The 16,687-nt window shown below is 40.8% G+C and overlaps 1 protein-coding gene across 1 annotated transcript in view; it reads right to left on the bottom strand.

The window, feature by feature from the left end:
* The window catches only part of dync2h1 (dynein cytoplasmic 2 heavy chain 1), a 561,613-nt gene that overhangs the window by 499,071 nt on the left and 45,855 nt on the right, over window positions 1-16,687 (bottom strand). The window contains exons 8-14 of the mRNA XM_060826048.1: window positions 14,070-14,204; window positions 13,870-13,983; window positions 11,376-11,487; window positions 11,107-11,231; window positions 5,685-5,860; window positions 4,899-5,094; window positions 3,415-3,510 (exon numbers count right to left, since the gene is read on the bottom strand). Coding sequence (XP_060682031.1) covers window positions 3,415-3,510; window positions 4,899-5,094; window positions 5,685-5,860; window positions 11,107-11,231; window positions 11,376-11,487; window positions 13,870-13,983; window positions 14,070-14,204 — 954 coding nt within the window. The remainder of the gene's footprint in view (window positions 1-3,414; window positions 3,511-4,898; window positions 5,095-5,684; window positions 5,861-11,106; window positions 11,232-11,375; window positions 11,488-13,869; window positions 13,984-14,069; window positions 14,205-16,687) is intronic.

Raw genomic sequence — 16,687 nt, 5'->3', positions numbered from 1 at the left:
CGTCACTGTCTTAAATAGATGATGCTCAATTTTTAAACTGTGTTCCCAGTTCTAGCAACTCCCATGAGGGGAAGCATTCTCTCAGAATCCACACTGTCACATGCCCTCAGATTGCTCTATGTTTCAATAAAATCACCTCTTAAGCTGTCCGCTGCAGTGGCCGGTATATTGGGTCCAGGTCGATGCGGTTATTGATTGAATCTGTGGATGGGTGCCATGACTCTAGGAATTCCCTGGCTGTTTCTCTGTTTGGCTTGTCCTATAATAGTAGTGTTGTCCCAGTCAAACTCATGTTGCTTGTCATCTGAGTGTGTGGCTACTAAGGATAGCTGGTCATGTTGTTTCGTGGCTAGTTGGTGTTACACTACTATTATAGAACAAGCCAAACAGAGAACAACTAGAGAATTCCTAGAGGCATGACACTCATCCACAGATTCAATCAATAGACACATCGACCTGGACCCAATATACTGGCCACTGCAGCCGACAGCTGGAACTGACAACCGGAAGCGGCAGATACAAACCACTATAAATGCCGGAGGAAATATCATAGAAGCGCTTCACAGGAGGCTCCCAAGCACTGAGGATGTCACCTAGACAGGGGACGAAACGTCTGCAACACAAATTCCCAGCTCGGCGAACAGAACCACAACAATATGCCATCGTAAGTTTGTTCATCCAAACTATAGCCCTGTTCTCTTTGATACAATCTTCATACTTACCTCACTGACAGTCACATCCTACTCTACTTGATCATGCCAAAGTAGTGACCTTAGACTAAGGGGTGCGCTGCCTTTTGGAGGCAAGTGTATAGATAGCTTTGAATTCCCTCATGCAAAAGGTGTTACTAGATCATTCTCTCTTAGCCAAAGCTCCTTGAAATTATATGCACGGATGAGTTAGGAGGACAAGAAGGCCACTCAGTCTCTCAAGCCTGCTCCATTATTCCACAAGATCATGGCTGATCTGAATATTCAACACTGCCAACTACTCATGATAAACTTTCACCCCCTTAGACCATCTATTACTGCCTTAAAAAAGATTCAATACTCTAGTACAACTGCCTTCAGAGAAAGAAAGCTGCAAAGATTCATAACCCTCTGATGGTGACAGGAGAAGGTCAAATTCCCAAAACAAGCAGACCTGAAAACAGTTGACTGAGACCATGAGCATAAGCATAAGGAGAAAGTAGGTGGATCCCAGAAAACGTTTCAGTGATCGTATTCATTTTAACAAAGTGAGCAGATGCCATTACAGGCGGGTAAATTCTGAGGGATCCTGTGCAGGCAAAAGAGACCTACAGTGATCAAGAAAATACCTTAAAAGCCCACCCTCCACCAACTCACATACTTGGTGAATGTTCAACAGTTAGATAGGATAGCTGTGGGTGATGAGCACATCATGAATGATGTGGTGTAAAGAGATAACAGTAGCTAGATCCCTAAGAGGACAGACACAATCCTGTTTCACCTGCCCACAGATGCAAGATCATGGGAGTCACAATAAAAGAGGCACTACCAAGGTGAACAATGAAACACATTCACACTGTACACAGTACCCTGAAGCAGTGCCAGGACACGGGGTGAAAATGGAGGATTCCATTCAGCTCATATGCAGTACTATTACATAAAAGTTATCAAGACAGAGGTCACTATGTCATGCAGAGCAAAGTGGTTCACTCTGTAATGGTGCACATTTTCTATTTTTCAATGCAACATAAAGTAGCAATTCACGTGCCAGACCTACAAGCTCCTATTTTTAATAGCAAGGCCAGAAAAAAACAGATGTGGAAATGAAATGGAGCAAGGATCTTTAATAGGTCCAAATAAGATCAAGTTTATCAGTCAGATGCTTCATTCATTGGCAGTGAGCAGATGTATTCCAGGCTGCATCTTCAATGGGAGTGTTCACACAATGAGTTCCAGACGATACTGTCCTGGATCAAAGTAACTCAGCTGAAACATGCCTAAATTAGTTGATCTCTGATTCTGACAACAGCTTATCAAGATCCATGTGTCCTGCAGTGGGCCCAACCACCTCTCTGTGCAGCCAGACCATCTCTGTATTCTGTGCTTTCCTCGTCCCCTTCCTTGTCCAGCTTCATCTCTTCCTCTAATGTATCATTTCAAGGCTCTTAAGTCTTGGGGTGATCAATTCAAGGATAGTGCAACACACTATCAAAACCATAAGTGCGTGGCAGAAAGCCAGCCAATCAACCCAGGAACTGAAACCCCTCCTTTAGAAACCTGTTAGCCTGGTTAATGGCAACCCTTGTGATGAGATAGCTTTGGCTGTACAGCTAGGACCCTTGTAAACACAACTACCTCTTCAAGAGATATTCCTTGTCCCCAAGAAGACAACCACCTAGCTCAGAGAGTGAAATGAAGAACTGTTTAGAACATTGAAGGATAAGGGAGTCATTGGATCTTCCAGGAAAGTAAGTGCATACTGCCATACTCGAAGAACATTTGAGTGGCTGGTCAATAGGTGCCTCAATGATGACCTGGATAGAATTGTTGTCATCCAATGCCTGGGGAAATTCAGTGATGGAGACAAAAGCTTTTGTTCTTGCACAGCCTCATCTGTTTTTGAAATTACTGCCCAGGTTTACATATAATATATATCTGTGAGATGCAACGGGTGTGCAACTATTTGTAAGATGCCATCAATAGCCAAGCCAATTCTTGGAACAATCAAGAAATGAAAGACTTTGACAGCTACTGGTAAGACATTGCGAGTAGTCTCAAATGTATAAAGTTTTCTTTGATCAGGGCACAAACCTTTCTGAACATTGGCCTTAAGAATGCAGGAAACCTCACATCCTCTTCTTATCCTCCTATAATGTCAGGAGGATGATAGCCTCCTGCTCTTCCAAGTGCTTCATAACCACTCAATCTGTAAGCTCTGCACTCCCAATGACATCTATGAGCCATTAGCCAACAGGTACATTTAGTCATTTTTTGTTTGTTACACTGACCAAATCTTATGGGGCAGCCATGACTGGCTCCCAGCTGTGTTGCTGCCTCTGTGCACCTCAAATGACTTGTCTAGGTCAATGGGGATCTATGTCCACCAAGATCCCAGGCAGGCCCTTATGGGTTCTCACAGTGCTCTTTACCTGCTCTTATTGGATTCATTTGGGAATCAAGTAAGTTCTTGGAGTTGGCCTTCTCCCACCCCAGATAAACTGCCAGTATTGAGAAAACCAATTGGAAACTGGATTGCCACATGGTACCATTATTCCAGTGCTGGTGGGACTTAAATATCCAACTCTTTGTGTTTACAGCTTTAGAAGTCAAACTACCTTCACAAGTGTTTAAGAAGCCATAATTTAGGACAGACACATCTAATCTTTGAATTAGATATGAAAAGCACAAAGCAAATGCTGAATTTTCTGTGCCTAAATTTCCTTACCTTTATTAGCTGTTCGAAAGATAAAGCAGAGCTTAACATCATGGGCCTCTGGCTAGGAATCATCTGCTGATCAATCGTATTGTAAAAGTGAGCAACCTATCAATGTAAATGGAAACATATTTCATAGTGAGGTTTGAACTTTAGCCTGATTCTATGTCATTTATATGCAAACAAAAGGGCAGGGAAAGAAAGAAATGGGAGGGGAGCCACAGAATATTAAATCAAACCAACTAAATAATATCAGCTGGGTCAATGGGCTGAGGAGTGGCAAATGGAGTTTAATTTAGATAGATGCGAGATGTTGCATTTTGATAAGACAAACCAGGGCACAACTTACACAGTTAATAGCAGGGCACTGGGGAGTGTTACTGAACTGAGAGACCAAGAGGTACAGGTACATAGTTCTTGAAAAGTGGTGTCACAGATAAACAGGGTGGTGAAGAACACATTTGGCATGCTTGCCTTCATTGGTCACAGCGTTGAGTATGGGGAGTTGGGATGTCATGTTGTGGCTGTATAGGACATTGGTGAGGTCACTTCTGGAATTCTACACACAGTGCTGGTCACCCTCCTATAGGTAGGATATTATTGAATTGGAAAGGGTGCAATAAAGATTTATCAGGATGTTACCGGGACTGGACGGTTTGAGTTATAAGGAAAGGCTGGATAGGCTTCGACCTTTTATCCCCAGGACAGTAGAAGGTTGAGGAGTGACCTTAGAGCAGTTGATAAAATCCTGAAATGAAAGCAAAGGTCTTTCCCCTTTGGTAGGGGAGTTCAAAACTAGAGGGCATAGTTTAAGATGAGAGAGGAAGAAGTAAAAGGGACATGAGGGGCAACTTCTTCACAGAGAGGATTATGCATATATGGAATAAACTGCCAGAGGAAGTGGTACACACAGATAATTACAACATTTAAAAGATATTTTGATCATTACATGATTGGAAAGATTTAGAGGGATATGGGCCAAATGGGGCTCACTTAGTTTGGGAAACATGATCAACCTGGATGACTTGGACTTGAAGAGTCTGTTTCCATGTTGTATAACACATTTGGCATGCTTGCCTTCATTGGTCACAGCATTCAGTATGGAGAGTTGGGATGTCATGTTGTGGCTGTATAGAACATTGGTGAGGCCACTTCTGAAATTCTGCATACAGTGCTGGTCACCCTCCTATAAGTACGATATTGTTGAATTGGAAAGGGTGCAATAAAGATTTACCAGGATGTTACCGGGACTGGATGGTTTGAGTTATAAAGGAAAGGCTGGATTGGCTTCGATCTTTTATCCCCAGGACAGTAGGAGGTTGAGGAGTGACTCCAAGATACTAACATGAAATGACTTTTCTTCAGAACCTTGACTTGAAATGTTAAGTCAGTTTCTCCCTCCACAAATCATGCCAGGCTGAATATTTCCAGCATATCCTGTTTTAGATCAGATATCAGGATCTTCAGTATGCTTCTTTTGTTTCAATGCAACTAACCTGTTTAAGAATAATTGCCTGTCGATAGAACTTTTGAGCTGTAACTGCTGTCTGTTGTATTCGCGCAGGAATGGTGAACCCCAGAGCAGAAAGTTGGCGAACTTCTCTCAATAATGAAACCAGGCGATCTGAGTAATGAATTTTCAGCTTCCCATCAGAGTGATCCAATTCTGTCACTCGACCACTGGCCTGCAAACTAACAAAAATTACACCAACGTGTCAATCATCATAAAGATTAATGCAATCCTTTGTAAAAATAAGAGAGTTTTGCACTTTTAAATGGGGTTAACATAATTTGTTCATCCACAACAGCAGTGAAAACCAGCATCTTGAAAGCCAAAATTCAGCAAATACCCCAACAAACTTGGTAATGGTGCAATTGTCATTTGAGGAGTTTCTCTCCACTTAGCAAACAAAAAAAAAATCCAATACTATTATCGAATTTACAAATCACTTTTACACTATTAACAGTGAAAATGCAGTGTTAATATAACTTCTGAGAACTTGAAACTTTCAAATATTTCAATGTTAATGTAAAGTATGGAAGCAGATTGTTAGGTCCAAACAATCAACATTGTTGTTTATCCTCCTGAAGCAGAGCTTCTCGTCAGATCTTTAGGAAACAGTAGTCTATACATTTAGATTATTCCAAAACAGCTAAAACTGACTTTACCAGCACAACACAATTGATTGTGAAAATTACATTATTGCTTGCAAAAGAAATGAGAGTTAATTGTTTTCATTCACTCTGGACATCCTAATTTTCTGTACACAAGACAATAATACCTGATGCCAGCTGAAGGATCCAAAACAGATGACTGTATATCTCTCGACCAGTCATCAAACTGATCTTGTTCATAGGTTTTCAACTGGTCCAGAAATTCATTGCAATTTCGCCAAAATGATTGAAATCCTGACAGGTCACTCAGCAATGCCTCAGCAATCTTTACAGTATCCTCAGCCTAAAATAAAAACACATCATTTATGTGGTCTATACAGTTTGTCCCTCCTCTTGTCTGATTTGAACTATCTCTCCTTTCTTTTACATCACATGCACCAGACACCATTGCTTGCCAAAAAGAACAAGTAGATAACTCCCCAGCAGGACATTTCATTGGGGAAGTATTTAAATTAGAGTGGCAGGCAGATGGGAATCTAACAGTGGGGAGAGAACAGTGAGAGAAACAAAGATGAAAATGAAAGATAGAAAGTGGAAAGCAAAAAAGTGAAAGCAGAGGAGACAAGGGCTTGCAACAAATAAGACTGGAGGACAAAAAAAAGAAACAAATTGTAAAGAAGTTTATCTGAATGCACAAAGGTAGATGAAATAACAGTGCAAATACTAGTGAGCGAGTACGATAGGATTGCAGTTATGGAGACATAGCTGCAGGGCAGAAAATGTGTTGCTGGAAAAGCGCAGCAGGTCAGGCAGCATCCAAGGAACAGGAGATTCGACGTTTCGGGCATAAGCCCTTCTTCAGCATGCAGGGTAACCAAGGCTGGGAACTAAATATCCAAGAGTATTCAATCTTTCAGAAGAACAGGTAAAATGGAAAAGAAGATGAAGTGGTGTGTTAATGAAAGATGAAATCAGTACAATAGTGAGAAGAGATATTGGAACAGGAAGTCTAGTTGTGGAATCAGTCTGGGTAGAGCTAAAAAGCAACAATGAGCTGAAAACATTAGCAGGCATGGTTTATAAGTCTTCAAGTAGCAGTGAGGTAGAGGTGCACGCAACAATGTGCCATAACAATCAGGAGTGATTTTAATACATACATAATTCAGGTAAACCTCATTAGCAATAACACTTAACGCATTCTTTAAAATAGACTCTGGCAATTTCCCTAGTACTGATGTTAGGTGAGCTGATTTGTAATTCCCATGTTTTCCATCACTCGGTTTTTTGTGGTGGATTAATTCCTGGAGGGTGAACAAGATGGTTTTTTTACACTAATACATTGAAGAACCAACTTGGGGGAAAGTTATCTTAGATTTGGTAATGTGCATTGAGAAGGGATTATCTTGTTTTGAGAGTTCCTTTCGGAAAATGTAACTATTACATTGTAGAATTCTTCACTGGGATAAAAAAGTGAAGAAGCCCAAACCAAAGCTAGGACCCTAAAACTAAATAAATGAAACTAAGGTGGCATGAGGGGTGTGTATTGACTGTGATAAAATTAATTTAACTTTTTGAAAAAGCATAACATTGGAAAGACAAGTTAATATTTAAGGGACAAATGCATGCATTTCAGCAGTTATATATTCCTTTCGGGTGAAAGAACACAACAAGAAAAGGGGTCTGAGCATGGTTAACGAAAGAAATTAAGGATACTATTAGATCCAAAAAGAAGTCATATGATGCTGCTCGAAAATATAGCAAGCCTGAGGACTGGGAACAGTTTAGAATTCAGCAAAAGAGGACCAGGATGTTGAGTAAGTATGGAAAAATAGAATACAAGAGCTAACTTACAATGTTAGTAAAAGAGGACTGCAAGTGCTTCTATAAGTACACAAAAAAAAATTAAGGAAGACAAACGTAGTTACAGTCTAAGATGAGGGAACTGATAATGGAGAATAAGGAAATGGCTGCAAAACATATCAATTACTTTTGTTCTATCTCCACAGAAAATGATATGAAAAAATTGCCAGCAGTTTTATGGAAGCAAGGTTCTCTTGGAAAGGAAAAATTGAAGGAAATTCATATGAATGCAAAAGTAATGTTTCAGAAATTAATGTGACTGAAAGCTGACAAACTCCCAGAGCAATAAAGAAGGTGACCATCAAAATAGCAAATGCGTTGGTGTAATCCTCCAAAATTCTGTAGTTTCTGGAGTAATTCTAGCAAATTAGAGGGTGGCATATGTAACCCCACTGTCCATTAAGAAAAACCGAGGGAGGGAGAAACATGGGAATTACAAATCAGCTCACCTAACATCAGTACTAGGGAAATTACCAGAGTCTATTATAAAGAATGCGATATCAAGACCTGCAGAAAATACCAACAGGATTGCATAAAATCAACATAGATTTATGAAATCCTGTTTGACAAACCTACTGTAGCATTTTTTTAAAGTCGTAACTGGTACAACAGATGAGGAAGCATCCGTGGATATGGTATATGAATTTTAGAAAGATTTTAAAGAAGTCACAATACAAAAGTTTGTGGGCAAAATTAAAGCACAAGCAATTGGTGGTAATATACTGGCATGGATTGAGAATTGGTTGGCAGACAGGAAACAGCATACGAACAACCGAGTCGTTTTTCAGACTGAAAGGCAGTGGTATGGCAGGGATTTGTGCATGGGCCCATGCTGTTCACGATACATAACAATGATTTGAATGGGGGAGCCAAGTTTAATATTTCCCCATACATTGAAGACAAAACTAGGTGGGAATGTGAGTGCTGAGGAGAATGTAATAAAACATCAGGGCAATTTGGACAAGTTGAATGAGTGGGCAAATACAGACAGGACAACATGGATAAAAGTGAAGTTTCCACTTCAGTAGGAAAATCAGAATCTCAGAATATTATCTCAATGCTGATAGACTGGGAAATTGTGATTACAAAGGGACCTAGGCAGCTATACACTAGTCATTAAAAGTAGAAAAGTGTGGCGTTAGAAAAGGACAGCAGGTCGGACAGCATTCTCGGAGCAAGAGAATCGACATCTTGGGAGTAAGCCCTTCATCAGGAGAGTGTGTATGTGCACGTCTGCGTGTGTGCACGCGCACACACGCGGCTTAGAGATAAATAGGAGGATGGGGGCTGGGGCTGGGAGGGGGGGGAAGGTAGATGGGAAGGCAATAGGTTGATGCAGTTGGGGACTAACTGTGATAGGTTCGGTGGGAGAGTGGAGCGGATAGGTATGAAGGAAGATTGACTGGTCAAGAGGGCTGTGCTAAGTTGGAGGGTTGGACTTGGATGCTGCCTAACCTGCCATGCTTTTCCAGTGCCACACTTTTCTACTCTAACTCTCCACCATCTGCAGTCCTCACTTTCCCCTCAATGGCTAAATAGCCTAATCTTGCTCCTATTTTCCACGTTTCCATGTTTTCTATGTTTCTATCATAAGTCTTTCTCAAAGTCACTGTTAAGGAAGTAGAGGAAATTCTCCGTGACTCAGTTGTGATGTTTTTCTCTTTCAAGCAAAATCAGATATTCGTTGCAAAAGAATCACAGGCCAGCAGCAACATTGAATCCTGCATTGAATTGCACCTTCTGTAACCAATATTTTTAGCTCTCTTAATATCATAGTAGTATTTACAGTCAATCAATGTTGACTGCATCAATATAATTTCTTCTTGTCCCACTAAAATTTTGGAACATGCTTGCCCTTCATGATGTCATGAAACAATTGGTCAAATGATGAAGCAACTGCTAAAAACAGCAACTGTGTAACCCCACATTGGCCAGTTGGTTTCCTTCAATCATATACTTCCTATTTAATATTATTGGCCCAGATAGTCTCATGGTCAGAGAGTATTTTGACAAGCACCAGGTGCTTTATTCTTACATTAGGCCTAATTGTCTCATAGGAGACATCATATGCACAATATAATTAGCTATTCAGTAAAATATAAACATTTAATGTTTAAATGAGTTATCAGGAGAGTTTAAATAGATTGGGTTTTTTTAACCTTGGAATGTCAGAGGTTGCGGGTTTGGTCTTATAAAAGTTTATAAAATCATGAGGGACAGGAGTTGGGAGAATAATCAAGGTCTTTTTTCCAAGGGTGGGAAGTTCAAAATTAGAGGGCATAGGTTTAAGGTCAGAGGGGAAAGATTTAAAAAGGTCGTAAGAGGTAAGGTTTGTTTACACAGAGAGTGGTGCGTGTATGGAATGAGCTGCCAGAGGAAGTGGTAAGAGGCAGGTACAATTACAACATTTAAAAGGCAGCTGGATGAATACATAAATAGGAAGGGTTTAGATGGCCTGAATATTGGCAAATGGGCCTAGGTCAGATTGGGATATCTGTCAGCGTGGACAAATTGAACTAAAGGGTCTGCTTCCGTGTTGCCTGACTCTACGACTCTTAGAGGAAAAAGTGAGGTCTGCAGATGCTGGAGATCAGAGCTGAAAATGTGTTTCTGGTTAAAGCACAGCAGGTCAGGCAGCATCCAAGGAACAGGAAATTCGACGTTTCGGGCATAAGCCCTTCATCAGGAATGAGACTCTTAGTACAAACTCAAGTAGTATGTCGGGACCATGTGGAATCCCCAGTGCAGCAGATCCTGCAAAGTGAAACTTCCGATGGGCAATTCTCTGGTGTCTGGAACCCCTCGAAAAAAAGGCCCTATCAAGTTGGAAGTTCAAAGGATTCTGATTCAGCCAAGTTGAAGCGTTACCCAGGAAACTGTAGCGAATGAAAAACCAACTGTAACTCCTCGTTAACGTTTAAACTGACCCCTTGACTGACGACAGTGGTTAACTCCCCAATATCTGTAAGATGTATGTGCCAGCAAAGTTGGCCTGCGACCAAATAACATCTTTTAATTAGCCATGAGGTTGAGCGAAAACAAAAGAGCAAGAGTGGGCCAAAAACCTCCATTGCCATAAACATGAGCAACTTTAGATCACCAACTGAATGAGTAGTGAGAAAGAATTGTAATAAACATAATAATTTTTATTGTTATATAAGTTACTATCTAGATGTGCATGGTTCTACTGAAAAAAAGTATTTGCAGCCTCTTCCTGTTGCAGATTTAGAAGCGTGCAAACAAAAAACAACATCTCAAGGCAGTTCATTTTGGTGGAAAACTTCTTCTACCTTTCTTAAAAAGGTTGAAGTGACATGGTCAAAGAGTGTGGTGCTGGAAAAGCATAGCCTGTCAGGCAGCATCTGAGGAGTAAGTGAATAGACGTTTCAAACATAAGCCCTTCATCAGGATGAAGGTCTTTTGCTCGAAACGTCAATATTCCTGATGAAGGGCTAATGCTCAAAACGTCGATTCTCCTGTTCCTCAGATGCTGCTGTCTGGCTGTGCTTTTCCAGCACCACACACTTCGACCATATCACTTCAACCTTTTTCATTCTTTGACTCTGATCTCCAGCATCTGCAGTCCTCACCTTCTCCTCCCATAAGTGAAATGGTATATGATTAAAAGGTTAGAAATAAATAAGTTTATTTCTCCTTTTATTTCATAAAGTCATTTTAAAGTCTGAGACTTCATACAAGCCAAAACCATTTGTTACATAAAATACTAACCTTTAGTTGCAGCTGTCTAACCCAAACAATGTTATTCACAACCTCAGGAAGATTCTTGCCTGAAAGTGGACCTGATGGTTCGCCAGGAATGCCACGTCGCCGACTCTCAAAATCAGTGCAAATGCCTAATTCATTGAAATAGCATTCATCAATAAAAGTAGAAATTCTCTGAAGAACAGCACTTACCATCAATTACCATGGTCTAAAATTTATGCTACAAACCATTGGTAAACATGTTAATTTTTTACAAATGTTTATGTTAACGTTACCTTTAATGTATTCTGTAAGTTTTGCTAACAGCATTTCACGTTCTGAAAGTAGCTCCTTACTGATGCTGGGACGTTTGACTAGTTCCTTGTACTTTTGAAATGCTTGCAGCAGCTTGAAAGAAAAGTGCAACTTATAAAAAAGTGTTATGAAAGAACAGTCTGATACTGGCGCAGGTAGCAAGACATAAATGGGTATGAAATACTTTGACATCATATGTATTTGCTTTCCTAATTTTTATTCTAGCGCAGGCAATATCGCATTATAAATATGACTATATTAATAATGTACAACAAAATGGTCAAGCAAAAAAAAATTAGTAGGTGATTGACAGACTTGCTAAATAAAATCAAATTAACTAGACATCGATTAAAAAAGGACTAAGTAAAATGTACATTGTAACTTTAGACAACAAAGAAAATGGCATAAAGACAGTTGTTTCGGATTAAAATTAATGGAATATTGAAATAAACTGGGAAAGCTGGAAACAAATATTCTATAGAAACATTTCAACTTCATAGCATTAATGAAATCCCACAAGTGGACAAGAAGGAAAATGTTGTGATAAAGTATATTTATAGAATCATAGAATCAGACAGCATGGAAACAGACCCTTCAGTCCAGTCAGTCCATGCCGATCATGTTCCCAAACTAAACTAGTCCCACTTGCCTGCATTTGGCCATAACCTTCCAAACTTTCCCTATGTAATGATCCAAATGTCTTTTAAATGGTGTAACTGTACCAGCATCACCACTTCCTCTGGCCAGTTCATTCCTCACACTAACCACTGTCTATGTCAAAAAGATGCTCCTCATATCCTTTTTAAATCTTTCTCCTCTCACCTTAAAAATTTGCCCCCTAGTTTTGAACTCCCCCCACCTTAGGAAAAAGACATTACTATTCACCTTAGCTATGTTCCTCATGATTTTATAAACCTCTATAAAGGTCACTCTTCAATCTCCTACACTCCAGTGAGAAAAGTCCCAGCCTATCCAGCCTATTTTTATATCTAAAAACCTCCAATCTCAGCAAATCCTGATAAATCTTTTCTGAACCTCTCCAGTTTAATAATATCCTTCCTATAATAGGTTGATCAGAACTGCACACAGTATTGCAGAAGAGGCCTCACCAACATCCTTTACAACCTCAACATGACATTCCAAAATGGAAATGATAAGAAAAATTTGGAATGGTAATATTGGTAAAAATAGGAAACAAAGGCTTAAGAGAAGGTTGATGTGGGTGGGAATGAAAGTCCATAAAATTAGAGGCCAGATTAACCTTTAAAAGAAGGCTTGTTGCTTCAGTGGAACAGGCCTCCAAAAACAGGAAAAAAATGGAAGAGAATTCTGAAGACAACCTACAGAAAAAGTACGGTATGAAAAACAAAGTACGGCCCTGGAACATTATCTGTTTGTCAACTAGAACAAAGAAGGTAAATGGAGATGAGAGAATAGAATTCCTAAAATATGTAGAGTATGTAAGTAGGTCCTCAAGAGCAATGATTTGCAGAATCTGGTAAAGAAATACGTCAAACATTTGAGTTAAGTTTGGCTAAACATAATACAATGAGATCCAACAAGAAAAGGGACAAATAGAAGTTGGGATCAACAACTGAAGATAATCTATAGTGTACAAGAGAAAATGAAAAACTAAAGGTGAATGAAATAAGTAAAACAAGCTAATAGATTAAAAAATGCTATGACAGAGAGCGAGGGAAAAAGTTGCCAAATATTTCAAGAAATGGCACAGAATTCTAAAGCACATCAGTGAGACAATTATTAAAAATAGGAGTAACCTCTTCGACTAGCAATCAGAACATGATAGAGATATTTAGTTAGCACCTTGCACTGATCTTCATCAAAGACAACAACCAGGCAGCAGTTAAATCCAAAAATGATTGAGAATTTACATAATACTGTAATCATATACAGAGTACTGTGAACAGCATTGTCCCAAACCAAATGAAGAGTATTGAGACTTTAAAGAGGTACAACTGGATTTACTCGGAAGATTTGAGGGGAATGCACATTCAAGGACAAAACCGAAATATTGTGCATGCCTTTAACACAATAACACAAAAATGGGGTATGAATAGGTTTATAACTATGATAGCATGGCACAGGGTAGACGGAAATAGACTGATTGAACAATGTGGATTAAGGGACTATTGACAATGAGCAAATGTCTCAGATGTAGATTAAAGAACAAGAGAACCTTCTTTGCACAGATTACATTACACACAAAAACCAAAGCAATCCACACAAAAACATATCCAATTTAAGCCTCTCCCATCTTTCATCATCCAAATTTATCATCTTCACTCTCCATCATATGTGTGGCTAGCTTTCCCTGAAATGCATCCTATTCACTTCAAACACATTCTATATTAGCAACTTCCAAACCCGCATTGCTCTTCAAGTACAGTTTCTTAAGAATTCTCTACTGAGTTTCTTGGTATTTTGATGAGGGGACTCATAACAGAACTACTTTACCTGCTGGGGATTATCTTGTACCTCCACAATAAAGACTTTCAGTTTGCTCGCAACCTTCTGCTCTGAAGGAGCTATTGAACGTTCAAACTGGGCTACAGCAGCTTTCCACAGTGGCTAGAAAACACAATAACACCATGTTGTTGATATATAACATAAACAAAATTGTGTTTATTCTAAGTAAGGGACAAATTGTGACAAACCTCTGTGTAGGGATTATATTGAACAGGGTTCAATCCTGCAAAAGACTCAAAAACCTGGGCATTGTGAAGTAATTGCTGTTCTCCAGCTGGTAAGAGTCGTAGAAGTTTTTCATGGATAGTTCTACTGGTCTGAATCTGCAAAACAATTAAGAAAAATTGTTTGCTGGAGAAATTATTTTGAATGAGATTTATTGATTTAAATTTTATAAACTTCCTTCAAGCTTAAATACAAACCAGAGTACACAAAAAATTATGTACTTGTCTAATTAGTCTGTGTTGGCATTTATCTTTGACGTCAATAACATTTCTAATCATATTTATGCACTATTTTGATACAATTTTAATTTTTTTTCTTTTCATCCACCCACGTAAGCTAACACTAAAAATTGAGAATTCTTTTTTTCAAATGTAACCCTAGAAATAAATTCATCATCTCACATACAGGGAAAATAGCAATGACTGAACTGAAGAATAAGAATATATCTCAATACAAAAGAATAAGTCTTTAGCCAAAGGTGCAATAAACAGATATTTGAACTGGGCAGATAAATGCAGTTTGGGCTATTAGTTTGTAAGCTAAATGAACTGTCAAGGACAAAAAGAAGTTGCTGGAAAAGTTCAGCAGGTCTGGCAGCATCTGTGAAAAGAAATACAAGCTAAACTTTTGGGTCCAGTAACCCTTCCTCAGACCTGACGGTAGCTAGGAAAATGTTGGTTTACATGCAGAAGACAGGGTCAGGGGAGAGGGCAAGGAGTAAGTGATAAATAGAGATAAAGCCCAAAGAGAGAGCAGAACAGTTGGACAGACAAATGAGTCGAAAATGATCTGGTTGGGAGGGTGAACAGCTGTTAATGGAGACTCTTCGTAGCTAACAATAGGTAGTGTGTATTGGCAGACTATGTGATAAGAAGATCTGGTGTGTGTGGTGGGGTGGAGGAGCTAGGATATGGGGGAGTTCAGGTCCTAAGATTATTGAGCTTCATCTCGAGTCCCAAGGGCTGCAGAGTCCCCAAGCGGAAAATGAGGTGTTGCTCTTCCAGCTTGCATTGAGGCTCAGTGGAACACTGCAGCAAGCCTGAGACAAAGATGTTGGCCAGGGAACAGGTTGGTGTGCTAAAGTGGCAAGCAATGAAAGCTTCAGGTATATTTTTGCAGGCAGAAGTAGATGTTCTGCAAAGTGGTCTCTCAGTTTATGCTTTGTTTCTCCAGTGTATAGGAGACTACATTCTGAGCAGCGAATGCAGTAGACAAGACTATGAGAAGTGCAGGTAAAGTACTGCTTCACCTGGAAGGTATGTTTGGGCTATTAGACACTGAGGGAGAAGTAAATGGTGTTATACCTCGGCAGTTACAGGGAAAGATGTTTTGGGAGGGGGGGTTGTTGGGAGTGAAGGAAGAATGGACCAGTGTGCTCTACAGGGAATGGTCCCTTTGGAATGCGGACAAGGAAGGAATAGGAAATATACGTCTGCTGGTGGCACCTCACTGGAGGTGTCAGAAATGGCTGATGATCTTCTGGACGTAGATGCTGGTGGCATGGTAGGTAAGAACAAGGGGAATCCGATCGATGTTGCGGGAGGGAAGAGACAGGGCGAGGGCAGAGGTGTGGGAGCTGGGTTGGATCCAGCTGAGGGTAAAAAATGAGGTCTGCAGATGCTGGAGATCACAGCTGCAAATGTGTTGCTGGTCAAAGCACAGCAGGTTAGGCAGCATCTCAGGAATAGAGAATTCGACGTTTCGAGCATAAGCCCTTCATCAGGAATAAGAGAGAGAGAGCCAAGCAGGCTGAGATAAAAGGTAGGGAGGAGGGACTAGGGGGAGGGGCGATGGAGGTGGGATAGGTGGAAGGAGGTCAAGGTGAGGGTGATAGGCCGGAGTGGGGTGGGGGCGGAGAGGTCAGGAAGAGGATTGCAGGTTAGGAGGGCGGTGCTGAGTTGAGGGAACTGACTGAGACAAGGTGGGGGGAGGGGAAATGAGGAAGCTGGAGAAATCTGAATTCATACCTTGTGGTTGGAGGGTTCCCAGGCGGAAGATGAGGCGCTCCTCCTCCAGCCGTCGTGTAGTTGTGTTCTGCCGGTGGAGGAGTCCAAGGACCTGCATGTCCTCGGTGGAGTGGGAGGGGGAGTTAAAGTGTTGAGCCACGGGGTGATTGGGTTGGTTGGTTCGGGCGGCCCAGAGGTGTTCTCTGAAGCGTTCCGCAAGTAAGCGGCCTGTCTCACCAATATAGAGGAGGCCACATCGGGTGCAGTGGATGCAATAGATGATGTGTGTGGAGGTACAGGTGAACTTGTGGCGGATATGGAAGGATCCCTTGGGGCCTTGGAGGGAAGTGCACCTCCACACTCACTTCCCTCCAACTTGCGCCCACACCTCCACACTCACTTCCCTCCAAGGCTTGCGCCCACACCTCCACACTCACTTCCCTCCAAGGCCCCAAGGGATCCTTCCATATCCGCCACAAGTTCACCTGTACCTCCACACACATCATCTATTGCATCCACTGCACCCGATGTGGCCTCCTCTATATTGGTGAGACAGGCCGCTTACTTGCGGAACGCTTCAGAAAACACCTCTGGGCCGCCCGAACCAACCAACCCAATCACCCCGTGGCTCAACA

Source organism: Hemiscyllium ocellatum, chromosome 6 (assembly GCF_020745735.1).
Source record: "Hemiscyllium ocellatum isolate sHemOce1 chromosome 6, sHemOce1.pat.X.cur, whole genome shotgun sequence".
Taxonomy (NCBI): Eukaryota; Metazoa; Chordata; class Chondrichthyes; order Orectolobiformes; family Hemiscylliidae; genus Hemiscyllium; species Hemiscyllium ocellatum.
This window is presented reverse-complemented; position numbering and strand designations above follow the sequence as displayed.